Source organism: Perissodus microlepis, chromosome 9 (genome assembly GCF_051167445.1).
Source record: "Perissodus microlepis isolate ML-2025 ecotype Zambia chromosome 9, ASM5116744v1, whole genome shotgun sequence".
NCBI classification, from domain to species: domain Eukaryota; kingdom Metazoa; phylum Chordata; class Actinopteri; order Cichliformes; family Cichlidae; genus Perissodus; species Perissodus microlepis.
This window is the reverse complement of record NC_140469.1, coordinates 5,752,746-5,765,747: the sequence shown is the minus strand read 5'-3', so window position 1 is coordinate 5,765,747 and position 13,002 is coordinate 5,752,746. Positions and strand designations below refer to the sequence as shown.

The following is a 13,002-nucleotide window of genomic DNA, read 5'->3' as shown; positions in this document are numbered from 1 at the left end:
TGCAAAAATGTAGAGAATAAAAGTAAATACTCAGGTAAAGTACAGATACCTGAAGGTTCTACTTAAGTACAGTAACGAAGTAGCCTCTAAACAGTGCTTACTAAAGAGATTTCATTCTAAAGTTTGCTGGCTGTAAAATCAGGAATCTGTTCATCCCAAAGTAGTGCTCAAGAATCACTCTGGCAATGGACCTTACAGACGTTGCATCATTGAGAGGCATGGAGAGAAAACCCCCCCAAAAATAAGGAGAAAGACTGCCACCCCCTCCCACTCCTTTATTTCCCCATGCAACCTCAGCAGCATTGCAAAAGCATCTGTAAGTTCTAAGATTTCAAACTTTTAGGGACAGGCCAACTTTAAATCATACAACCACATCCAACAGGCTGAAAAGCCATGCAGCAAGTACTCTCCTAGAAAAGATGTTATTATAACTCACTATTTTTTACTTATCCTTCTCCTGAGGTTCTCTCATTTCATTTAAACCTCGTTCTTGGCTGCTGGACTCAAGGTGCTGGACTTTTTTGGACAAAAAAATGGAATAATGTTTGGCAGAGTTCAGCTTTGGGAGTGACCCTGATTGAGCTTGGCAGACATGACTCAAATGTAGCATTTATAAACTTGCGTGTGCTCTGGATATCCTGTGAAATCTGGAGTCTAAATGCTGTAATGTGCAAATGACAGTGGTAATAAAAACATGATGGGAAACATTTTCTGTACAAGACAGGGATTTGGAAGCAGCTCTCTGGAATTAAAGTGGTTGCAGAACTAAAGTGGGCCATGGTAATTGTCATTACGTCTGACTGGAACCACATCAGCAAGACTGGCCTTCATCCGGACCTCCACAATGCAGCACACAAACCTTTCTTTTAAGGCAACTCCAACCAGAACCTCTCAAAGAAGTCCTCAGACCCACAGCAGAGGCAGAACAGGATAACTACGTACTGCAAATCCATGACATGATCTGCCAGTGCACTCATGCTGTCAGCATGGGAGCACAAATAGCACAGCATAGTGAGAAAGTACAAAACTATTAAAGTGCAAAAAGTGAATTATGTAAGAAGGTTTAAGAAGTGAATTATTTGCCCCACAAGTGCTCTGTGAGTTAGAAGAACAGGTCAAAGATATGAACAACTGTTCCGTCCCATGAAACATGTATGACTTAATAGTTCTTAAAAGATGATATATGAAGGATTCATGTGGAAAAAACAAAACTTGTACTTGGCCACTGTCCTCATATGTATTGTAACAGTGAAATGACCACATCTGGCAGGAAAAGAAGGCAAGAAGACAAAAGAAGACAATCTCTCACCTAGGTGAAATCCACCACTATAATCAGCATCCTCTGGTGATGAAAAGAAACAAAGAAGCCAAAAGAGAACCACAACATCAAGTTAAAGAGAATAGTCAGAAATGAGCTGCGGCCCTCTAAATATGATAAAGGGAAAAGGGAAAAACACACAGGTGCTGTTAAGAAGAGAGTAGTCAGAGTGGTTTGGGGTAAATTTTGGTTGAGTTACATTTTATAGTGTGTTCATTATTTTTAAATATTGCCCTTTTGCCCAGAATGACAGCCACACATGTAGAGGTAAATTCGAGGACAGGTTACATATAACCTCCATCTAGTGAGCAGCTAAAGTTGACCAAAATAAACAAAATACTCTCTTTTTCTTTACAGAACTAACAATGTTGAAAAATGTTGATGATCCCAGCTAACTGACTAAGCCCCATTTAGCCTTACAGGCCACTACATTCTTGGCTGTGGTGTTGGACGATTCTTGGAGAGAGTGAATCAGTTTGTGCTGTGACTGAGTCCAACAAATATTACTTGTGACGGGATGATTCTCAAAAATGATGTCCACATTTGTGAAAATGAGTCTAGGAAAGATGAGGCTTTGTAAAATGTTAAAGTCAATAAAATCTATGAGGAACCATTGACTGTGACAACTGATGTTACTCTTAAATAGTGAATAGCTTTAATGGGTCAATTGGGGAGATGAGGTAAGAAGTGGACCTCATTACACACAAATAGCATGAAGGGGAACCAATCACAGATGGTTTGGTTAGTAAAGTCCTACTCGGTGGAGGATGTCAGAAAAGTAGTACCTTCAATCTCTTCAGCTTTGAGTGCAAGAGAAGCAAGGAATGGAAATTAGGTAACACTAAACAAAATATTAGATTAGGAAAGTAAACATAACTCAGGGATGAGGAAGAAATATAAGAAGAAACCTACCAAACTCTACTGTCACATCATCTTAGAAAAGCAGAGCAAAAGACAACAGAGAGAACATTATAAAACATTTTAAAGCTGAGTGCCACATCCACAAACATCCTATGCAGGTTCAATTCAGTCATTTCTCACAAAACACTGAAAAAGCAAACAATTCTGTTCAGTTTTGTAATGTTTGTGACAAATACTGAGCTTGACCACTACACAGTAACTCCCAGTATCACTCTAATGTTATCACTAGTTTAACTATCTACGTTTCAAATAATAAAATAACTCAAGTTCCACTTGGTTCTGAAACACTCATCAGGTCTTCCTGAGAGGAAGTTGCAGTACACTCAGCTGTCATGACATAAATTGATGGAACTCATTGAGGAAATCTTATCCTTAACTTCTTTCTTTTTTAAGGTTGGGTTTAAAAAGAACACGTGCAGAAACCCTTCATAAGCCATGCTGCTACTAAAAGGTTACAAAAACACCAGTAAGTGGAGCTTGAGTTCAGGTTTTATGAGAATATAACAAACATTTACTTTCTATTTCCTCCTATTTTCATAGAAAATATGTATATGCATTGTTACCTAGTGATACACAATCTGAGGTACATGTCTGTGGTGCAGTCACTATTTACAGGGGGGAAAAAGCCATTTAGATTCATAAGCCTCCAAATGATTGATATTGTAATACTGACACAGTCCTCTGTACCTAAGTATTTAACAGTATGAAGCTCACCTTACATCACTGCATTCATTTTCCAGAGTGTTGTTCCGAATGTCCAGAATTAATGTCTAACCAAAACAACAGTCAAGACCTATCTGTGCAAGGTTGTTTCAGGCTAGACGCATCAGGCACGAGAGCGGCAACTGTTCTGAAGTGTGTGTACCTTTATCTGACATCTTGTTTCAAATGTTAGTGGTCAGGTCAGTTTTCCCACTGATGTTGCCCTCTTCCTGCTCTAATGTGGCATCTTAAGTTGGGACAGCGACCTCAAAATGTGGTTTTAAGAAGGATGAGAATTACGGTACTGTGAATAAGAGTTTAGCCACATTTAATTATCTAATTTATTTGAAACTAAACCTTAAAGAAAGAATGTGATGACAACTGCCATAAAGATGTATGATTAGTCCACCTTTATCAAGTCCATAGGTGAGCTGCCAGGGATGTTTACATTGGAAAAATCTGGGTAATAATGTAATAATACTGTAATACTGTTTGTCTTCATTTTCTCTTCCAAATAAATCCGGCAGTGATGATAAGGAGTTGAACTCTGCAGTTGGAGTCAATCACGGACAATTGCTGAATAACAGCCCGCCATCAAAACCATCCTTGTTATTACCCTCATCATCATCACCCCAAGAGTATAAGTGATTATGCAAATTAGAAGCCAGGCAGCCAAGTGACAATACCAGTTCACACGAACTTGTCTTTTATCTTTGCTATCTGCATTATGCACAGCTTTTAGAAAATCAATCAGCTATCTCTTTAGCTAGAGTAACAGCCAGAGGGCAAACCCTCTCCTAATTCATATTAAAGCTCCTGTATGACTACAACAACTATCATATGACCCCCTATGAGCAAGCACTTTAACATTGGGAAGGAAAAACTCCCTTTTAAAAGGAAGAAACCTCTGGCAGAACCAGGTTTAGGGACGGGCGGCCATCTGCCGTGACCGGTTGGGGGGAGCAAAGGAAGACAGGATAAAAGACATGCTGTGGACTTAGTGAACAACACACAAAGAGGCTGTAGGAGACACAAGGAACAGACTCTGGATAGAAATTTAGAGGGAGAAACATTGAGCAGACAGGAAGGAAAATGAAAACAAAGATAAATCTAAATTGCTTCTCCAGACGACCAGCGTGAACTACACAACTACACGAAAGACTCCAGTGGTGGAATCAAGCAGAAGGATGAGTCTGTTTCAGAAATGAGTTCCACAAACTGTTCTGACCAGCATTCCTCACTTTTGCCATTCTTCTCTTCATCCCATCCACCTGTTAAAGACAACTGTCTTGTTGTGGTTTATTAGTCGCTAACACAGCAAATAATATATGCTTACATGATCGTCTAGTAGACCTCCTTAGGGACGAAAGAGTCGTAACAGGTTGCTGAAATGCAAGTCTCCTGAAAGCAAAAAGATGGATAAAGAAAGAAGAAAAAGGAAAGAACAGAAAAAAGAAAACCATCAGTTTTCATGGTCACTCTGGGAATAATAAACACTCTGCTATGCTACAGAAACCCTGCTCTACAATATCCTTCATTTCTATTCTGTCAGCTGAGACTGGTGAAACCAAAGATTGAGGAGGTGAAGAACAGAACATCTTTCTATTGACAAAAGTAGATTAATAAACCTGAATATAAAATGTTCTACTTGATCCCTTTACTCTTCAGCCTTCCTCTTTCTGCCCAAGCCTCCTGAGCTCTGTGTAGGTCTGGTGTGTGTTTTCCATCCACTTGCAGTTCAATGTGGATTGGTACCAGCGCTATCATTTTCTGTCATTACTCACTTTGGACCAGAAAATGTGTGGAAACCCAGACTACTTTGGCAGAGTGAAGCAAGAATACATGGATTAAAGAGGGAGAGAAAGAAGATGGAACATCTATGACAGTGACAGCACTGGAGCCAATAAGGTCAGCCTTGTAAACAGGCAGGTGTTTCTCACCTCTCCTGGAACTGTTTGGATGGTATTAAGCCAGCACGAGGATTTGTGTCGCCCTCGTGTTTGGCCTGCCACCAGGTTGCATCATCTTGGCTCATGATCTGTAGGATGCAACCCTTTTTGAAGGCCAAACCAGCTTCCTTACATGGGATGGTGTTGTCATCTTTTGGGTCGTAGTCAAAGAGCGCCTTCACAAACATCTGTACATCATCATGAGGGAAAGGCAAGAAAACAAAGAGGAGGATTGAAGACACAACAGGAACAAGTTCACTATGTTGTATATAAAATGTTTTCTTTCTAAAACATTGTCATCATGGTTACAGGTGATTCACCAAAGCTCAGAGTGATTATTCTCAAAAGATTACAGCAATCGATGGTAAACGCTGCAAGTGATGGCCAAGATGGTCTTTCAATGACTTTCCACTATCAAAGGGTCTATATCACTTAACAAGTGGATAAACCAAATAACCGAGAAAGATAGGACCTACCTGTGGCTCCTTGATAGATGCCTCGTCCTTTGCACCAGGGACAACTTTAAAGGTAATGGCTCCTTGTGACTGTGCCTAAATAATGTAGGAACAGAAGTTGGAGTAATTTTAAAAGATAGTTTTCCAATCCTTTTAAGTATTCTATAAGAGACCTAATCTAGTTACAGTGACATAGCGTCAAGCATTGATTTTTCAACAAAGGAAGGTTTAGTGGGATAGTATAACCATTCTTGACAGAATTAGGGAGTACAGTGCAGGGGTGTAAAGGAGGAGTGTTGAGAGCTCAAAGACTTTTGTGTCTGAGAAGGCCTTAAGAGTTTAAGATCCCAGGCACATGACAGAGCTCATTTAGGCCTGTGACCAAAGCTGCGTGGAGGAACTACACATCATCGGCCTCATCCACAGAGACTCAATGCATGTGATCTATCGGCCAAGACAGACTTTCAGAGAAAGGCCAGAGTTTGGTTTCAACACGGCAATGGGAAGCCTGGGTCGTGGATGAGTTGATAAGGGGAGGTTTCTGTCGTTATAAACAAAGGCTGGTACCAAGGGAGTGGAGCTGAAAAACCCTCAGTCTCACAAACGTCCATAGAAAGACAAGACTTACCAGAATACGAATGATTTCCTCTGGTTTCTTGTCATCCACAGGGATTCCATTGACCTCCTTCAGTTCATCCCCTACATGAATTAAACCTGCCACACATAAACAGACGTTATTAATTTGCAGTCATTCTGGCATTCTATTATTTTAACGCCCTAATGTAAGCGAGGTACTAAATTCTGTGCAATGCCAATATATTCCACACTGCAGACTTGTATGGCTCTTTTCCACTAGTATCTACTTTGCTCATCTTGACTTGACTCTGTTTTTTAGGGCTTTCTATTAGATGGCAGCACCTGATACCTACTAGAGCAGTCGTTCTGAGCAACCTGAGTTGATCTGAAACTGTGACGTCAACAGACTCCATGCCACCATGTGATGCCAGTCAATTATGTCACTTGATGAGTCATGAGAGTGATTCCTTCACAAACATCAAAACTGCCCTTTTTGAAACACGGCATCCAGGGAAATGGGTGCAGAAAAAGCAACAGTGTGATCGGACAGGTATACCAACGCCTCCATGTCCACTGTTGTGTGCTGGGTTTGTGTTGCATACAAATGACATCATGGGACTTTCAACTGAGTTGCTATAACGACACTATGTAAACTGAGGTGCTACTCAGTGACAGAAAATGACCGAGTAGAATCGAGTACACACACACACACACACACACACACACGCAAACTTATAAAAGAGAGAAAAAGGCTGGAACCAACCACTTCTGTCAGCTGGCCCTCCCTTCATGATCCGGGCCACAATGATGGCACCTGTGCTCTCATCACGTCTTATTGTTGCTCCCTATAAAAGAAGAATAGTCATTATAACAGCATTTCTACCTTTATGACATTATAATGTGCAAGTCAAACAGCAATGACCTAAAATTACTGTAAAAGGTATTCAGATGAAAATTAAGGCGTAGAGACAGATAGATACTGCACACAGGATGATTGTTAAGTTACTTACCAGTGGCTCCTTGTTCTTAACCAATCTTATAATTTTCACAGAATCTTCATCGTCATCGATGTCTTCAGGCAGCGGAGGTAGTTCGGGGTCATACTTCTTTTGGGCAACTGCGTCGTGGACGGACAGGAGGCTCTAGAAAAAGGAGAAAATAGGATTTATGGGAGGAAACACATAACAGGCAAGGGTTATCTGTCAAGCCACAAAGGCCTCAACTTTACCCCAGTCCACTTAGCTAAATAAAGTATGGCCATGCATGCTATTAAGAGTCCGATCTATCACTTCCTTTTTTAAGCAGGACAGAGAAACTGCAGACTGCAGGGAGGATGGTTATGAATTGGGTTGTCTCCCTCATGTGCTGGGTGATGGATTTGAAAGCATTCAAGGCCAGAGCTTGTAGATGAACACGCGTTAATTGCCATTAGGCCCATGCTCTCCCTCCATACATCTCTCTGATTAAAGGCAACACAGGCTCGCCCTGCACCATTGCTCAGCAAGAGCTGCAAATGGAAGAGAGGGGGGGGGCAATGTGACCACCACAAAATCCACGCTTTGCAGGGTAAGGTGGTGAAGACTCAAAAGCGAAGTTCTCAGCTCAGATATTTCACACTTTCACGAGCAGACATAAAAAGAGACGGGATGCAGACGGGAATGATGCCATTCAGGAGACATTCATTTTTCAAAGTATTTAACAACCGCGTGTCCGGACCAAGATGCAGCTAGATGCGTGCTGCTTTTTCTGTGGTTTAGAGGGGGGAAAAAGTGAGAAAAACATCTTCCAACTAAAGTGCCAGACAAAAGTAAAGGGGTGGAGAGCAAGAGAAACAGGGAAGAAAGAGAAGGATATGGTGAGAAGAGAAGCAGTGTGTTTTATGACATGGGAGCATGCTGCAGTACAGCATTCAAGATGTTGCTAACTGGGAGCAGATGAGAGGAGGGGACACAACTGGAGCTATGTGAGCAGTCTTTGGAAGGCAAAGAGTCTGTATTACCTTATTATAACTAAAAATAATAACTTCTTTCGATCAAGAAAATCCCAAATGAATAACATATGTAAAGAAAATCTCACAGCCAGGAAATCTTTAAAAATGTTTGGTTTTAATCCTACTTCAGAGATAAAATGCCACTCCTCTCCAGCGTGTCTTCTTTGGCTTGTGCTGCTACACCGTCTGCCAAAATTCACCAGCCAGCAATGGAGGAAGCAGTAGCAGAAAGAACATTTTCCATTGTTTGGTGGGGAATTGCTTGGCTGACCCCATTCTGCACTGGAGCCGAGAGACCACTGCGCAACTACGGCAGCAATTATATGTGTTAGGTGCAGGGCAAAAACATAGTAATGAGCCCAATGAGTACCGGTTTGATGGAGGTGTGTGTGGAGTTGCTGATTCTATGTCTAAAATATGTGCTGCCTGGTGAAATATGTATGTCTGTACCTATAGCACCTGTAAAATCACATGCTCCACACTTGTCTTTGAACAGATTAATGTAGTTGTTCTTAATGTGTTTGGAGAATTTAGGAAATGAATCATAATTACCAGCTCAGACATTGAAAAATCCATGTTTGGGAACCACCATCTCTTGAATTCCTGCTGTTTGAGACTGATAGGTATTGAATATTTGCATGTACTGTAAGTGTGTGTGTGTGTATGCTATGTTGGGGGAGAACTAGAGAGCTGTTGTTTCTGGCAGAGCCCAAACAAGCATGACGACAGCGCATTAAAAACGGAGCCTGTCCTGCTTCTATCCTGCCGTCGTGAAGGCAGCTCTGTCTGGCTGAGACACCTGGAGGCCCTGATGGATGGCCCCAGTTATGCATTAGAAAATAAAAATGTGTAAATTTATTTTGTAGCTGTCTGCATCTGGCTAACGAGGTCAGCAACGGCAGCCGAGAAAACGAGACAAGGCCTGGATCTAACAGGCGTGTTATTTTGTGTACAGCACGATGATTGTAACGCTTTAATGTGGCTGCTGTGCAAACAGCAAAGATCCAGAGCCAGAACTGCCAAATGCTTTGCTGTTTTTTGGATGGAATAATACAATCCTCCACAAAGAGAATATGTGGTTTCAGTTTGTTAAAATCTGCTCAGTACAAAATAAGCAAATCCTTTACTCACCTTTACATGTGGGTTTGCCAGCAGTTTAAGAAGCTCTTTGACATCCTGACTGGCTGATTTGCCTTCCAGCTCATCAGACACCTGAAAAAAGTCAAGGACACAATGTTCACACAAATGTGCTCAGACCATTAAGCATGCTTCTCTTTTTCAGGAGTGCATGTGAACATTCAAGATGTTTTACTGGATTTATGCTTCGACAAGAAGACAACAGCAGTCTGTATTATGAAAAACCACTGGTACAGGTTTGTAATTAACAGTTCAACTCTGCAAAGTGTGCCTTGTGTCAGTAATGAATAGAGGACTTGCATTTAGAGAGATAAACATACTAGTTATGCTTTATCTAAAGAAGTTATGTTGGTGTATCTTCTATTTGTATCATATTGTATTAAGACTTAAAAATGCAGCTCTTTCAGTTACAGGATTTATCTGCAGCTTCATCTTGTCTTAAATTAGGTACATCGCAGCTGGAGGCAAGGCCACACTTTGTTATGTGGCCTAGAACTCCCACCTACTGGCACCTGCCCTTTGATAAATCTTCTATTGTACCAGATCATTTTCCAATGAGAATCTCAAGAACTAAAGAAAACAGTCGGTTAAACCTGGAAACAATGGGAGCTCTGAGAGCTTCACTGATCACTGGGCCTGAGCTAAACTACATTATGATGAATAACTGGTAGCTCTGAGACGAGTGACTCTGCTTCTTAAGCCCAGGCCACGCTCCTCCATCTGTGCTCTGATTTATGGAAGATCCTCCTGGACTTGGTTGGAGTGTGGAAAGGAGCAGCAAGCCGTCCCACACAGTAAAAACTGACATGAAAGCCACTTGACACTGATGAACTCTTTCTCTGTGTTTGTATTTTTCCTATCTGACCCTGCAGGAATAAAATGCAGACCAGTGTTCTTTGATGGCACCAAGTGGTCTGTCCAAGTAACAGCAGAGTTTGTATGAAGATGTTTGGAAGTCAGCCAGAAGAGGAAAAGGATTCTCCAAAAGGGAGAAGGATACAAGTCAGCCATAACAATCATACAGTTCTAGATCAGTGGCCATCACTTGAACTATTTATTGATGATGTGGTGTGTCTCACTTCCTTACACCAACGGCATTGGCCATGCTGGTTTCACTTGAGCGGTGGCAGTCACTTGCCGGGAGTTCTAGACAGTTCTAATTTTTTTTTAGACGGGGGTTGAAGTGTCATTTTATGTTAGTCAATAAATTAAACCTCCATTAACCGAAACCCATCTAGACAGACACTGTTCACCAAAGGTTCCTTTAATCGATTCATTTGCCTCCCAGCCAATAAAAAGATCAATCAGTTTAAACAAGTTTTTTAAAACACTTACGTCACGTGCCAGAGGTGCAGCTCCTTCCAGGACGGGGGCGGGCTTGCTCTCTTCATAGTGCTGCAGCCGTTCGTGGATCTGAAAGGACAGATTGTATTCATTATTAAGGCTGAGATAGTAGTGAGCACATGTGGAAGAAAAAGTGTGCACGCTGGAAGCCGTGTGCACGTCTCCAAACACACGTGTAAGAAAACATGTACAACCTTCATCAGCACCATTTTATACATGCACAGAGTTCATTAAATCATGTCCTTAAATACCAAAAGCACACACAAAGATCTTTTACTCCCTCGATCCACTAAGTATTTCAGTTAGCTTAGCCACTGTACAAACAATCCAGTTTTCCACCATGCATTCGATATGTCCCAGTGGCCCCGTGATGATTCCAAATCATTTCAACAGTCTGGTGAAATTGGCTAAACATTTCCTTATCAGCCTCAGCGCTGTGACTGCACAGTGTTGAGAGACAGAGCTGCGTCTCTGGAGAGTTGCTAAAATGGAAAGTAAGCCTGACTCGTGCGCTCACTTTCACTCATTTATATACGCAAAACCACTTCATCATATGTGGAGCAGAGATGGAATAATTTATATACACACAAAGCACACGTTCACACCCACGCACACAACGTCAAAGGCACAGTTGCACACTTGTGCCTACGCACACACAGACTCACAAAAAACACTACAGATATCCCATTTGTGATTTAAAAGCAGCTGCGCAGGAATGCGTTAACAGCCTACAGGCTACTGTCAGGTCCCATCAGGGAACAGATAGGGACAGCTTTCCTCCCAGCAGCCACTCCTGCGTCTCTCCTTCCTCAGGCCCAGCATGGTGAAGGGGATCTGGGCCATGGGTCTGACTGATAGCTGGGCCTCAAGCCTGGAGCTTCCAGCTGGATGTCCTAGAAAGCATTCCAGGAGGGTGGTGGAACAGAGGAGCCTCTGGCTGAGGAGAGAGTGACAGAGACGCTCTGGGACACTTCTATATCTAAAGGGCCAAATCCACACATGCAGGAGTGCACACACACACACACACACACACACACACACACACACACACACACACACACACACACACACACACACACACACACACACACACACAGACGGAGCAGTGACAATGTGTGACAGAAAATCACTCAGCAGGACAGAAAAAGACAAGAAAAGCAGTTTGTTTGCTGTCACACTGAACAGCTACAGATGCTTTGTGCAATTAAAACATCAGTTTTAGGAATGTTAGACATAGTTTTTACTCCTCACAACAACACAAGCGATTATGTTTTCAAGCTAGATGGTAGCAGTACTGTAAATATGGAGGAAAGCAAGTCAGAGTCAGTTGAATGTTCTGACACAATCACAGGACGGTATTTGTCCTCAATGTTTTTGGCCCTGGCAGAAGCTCTGATTAGCAACAACATGAGTAGCGTGTGTAGATGAGTTGATTTGAGTCTCTTCAAGCTGTCATCTGGCTTTGATAATCACCAGGGACCAGCACCAAAATCCAAAACATGATGTCATTCAAAAACATTACCCAAACACCAAATGTCACCCATCAAAATGCACTTTTATAACTTTCCAGTGAAGAAAACGCGACGCAGCGACGTGTGAAATGTCTTTACATCGTCTCTCCCCATCAAGATTCCAGTTTAAATCTTGGCCTTAAACAGCTACAGCCATTTCAGCTGGACTTATCCACACAGTCTGCCCAGATAAATCACAGCCTGTTAGGACTCTGTCTTGGCCAGCACAACAGTCATGTTTCAAGGTCAGCTTAGAAGTTCAAATCCTGCATAAAGCCGTTATTACTCAGCAATAAAACACGGTGCATTAGGCGTGTCGTGGAGGTAAACATGTTTTCCCCCTGTGGACATGCTGATGGATGTTAGGACTGCTGTTGATGCTTCGGTAACAACGGATGCTTCGGCAACCTGTCATGCTGTAAACTTTTTTAGACCCCCAATTATCTTGGAATTAATCCTGAGATAAATGGGGGTCAAATCACACTATAACACTATATAAAACAGTGCTAACTGCATCTTGTGAACATCATCTATAAGCCCTAACATTATGGCTAACTAGTTTTATTTTTCTTTCCACTGAGTTATTGGTTTGAAATAATGTGTCACTAGTTTGCTAACATGAACTAATGTAATGTTAAGGGTCAGGGATGCACACTTTGGAGACCTTTCAAAATACCTGAAGACATAAAACATAGTACTTAAGCAGGCTTAAGATCTCTGCCCAGAAAACTTCACATCACACACTTTACAAGCTGAACATCTTTTTCAAAGTGACCCGGAGCAAAACCCTGTGACAGACTGGCGACCTGTCCAGGGTGTACCCTGCTTCTCGCCCTAAGACAGCTGGGATAGGCTCCACAGTCCCCCCGCAACTCTGAAAAGCAGCAGAGAATGAATGGATGTATGGAGGGATGGATGGACCTGGAGTAATGGCTGTGGGATTTTCCTTGATTACCAATACAGACAATACAAAATGATAGAATAGGGACTGGTTGACCTGTAGATTTCTTCTTGTTTTAATTGTCCCTCCAGTGTGCTTGACATGGTTCAAAAAGTTTTTCAGTAGTCAACAGCATACTGTGACCCGTCTGCTGCAATA

General features: G+C 41.9%; 1 protein-coding gene across 6 annotated transcripts in view; it reads right to left on the bottom strand.

Moving 5' to 3' along the window:
- Positions 1 to 13,002, bottom strand: part of mpp7a (MAGUK p55 scaffold protein 7a) — a 64,092-nt gene that overhangs the window by 10,989 nt on the left and 40,101 nt on the right. For 2 of the 6 annotated variants that reach the window (XM_084938825.1, XM_084938826.1), the window contains exons 4-15: positions 10,384 to 10,461; positions 9,043 to 9,123; positions 6,932 to 7,063; positions 6,685 to 6,766; positions 5,974 to 6,059; positions 5,367 to 5,441; positions 4,882 to 5,078; positions 4,278 to 4,342; positions 2,803 to 2,844; positions 2,231 to 2,251; positions 2,104 to 2,118; positions 1,310 to 1,342 (exon numbers count right to left, since the gene is read on the bottom strand). In XM_084938825.1, coding sequence (XP_084794951.1) covers positions 1,310 to 1,342; positions 2,104 to 2,118; positions 2,231 to 2,251; positions 2,803 to 2,844; positions 4,278 to 4,342; positions 4,882 to 5,078; positions 5,367 to 5,441; positions 5,974 to 6,059; positions 6,685 to 6,766; positions 6,932 to 7,063; positions 9,043 to 9,123; positions 10,384 to 10,461 — 907 coding nt within the window. The remainder of the gene's footprint in view (positions 1 to 1,309; positions 1,343 to 2,103; positions 2,119 to 2,230; positions 2,252 to 2,802; positions 2,845 to 4,277; positions 4,343 to 4,881; positions 5,079 to 5,366; positions 5,442 to 5,973; positions 6,060 to 6,684; positions 6,767 to 6,931; positions 7,064 to 9,042; positions 9,124 to 10,383; positions 10,462 to 13,002) is intronic. The other 4 variants (XM_084938827.1, XM_084938828.1, XM_084938829.1 and 1 more) reach the window with 4 other exon arrangements.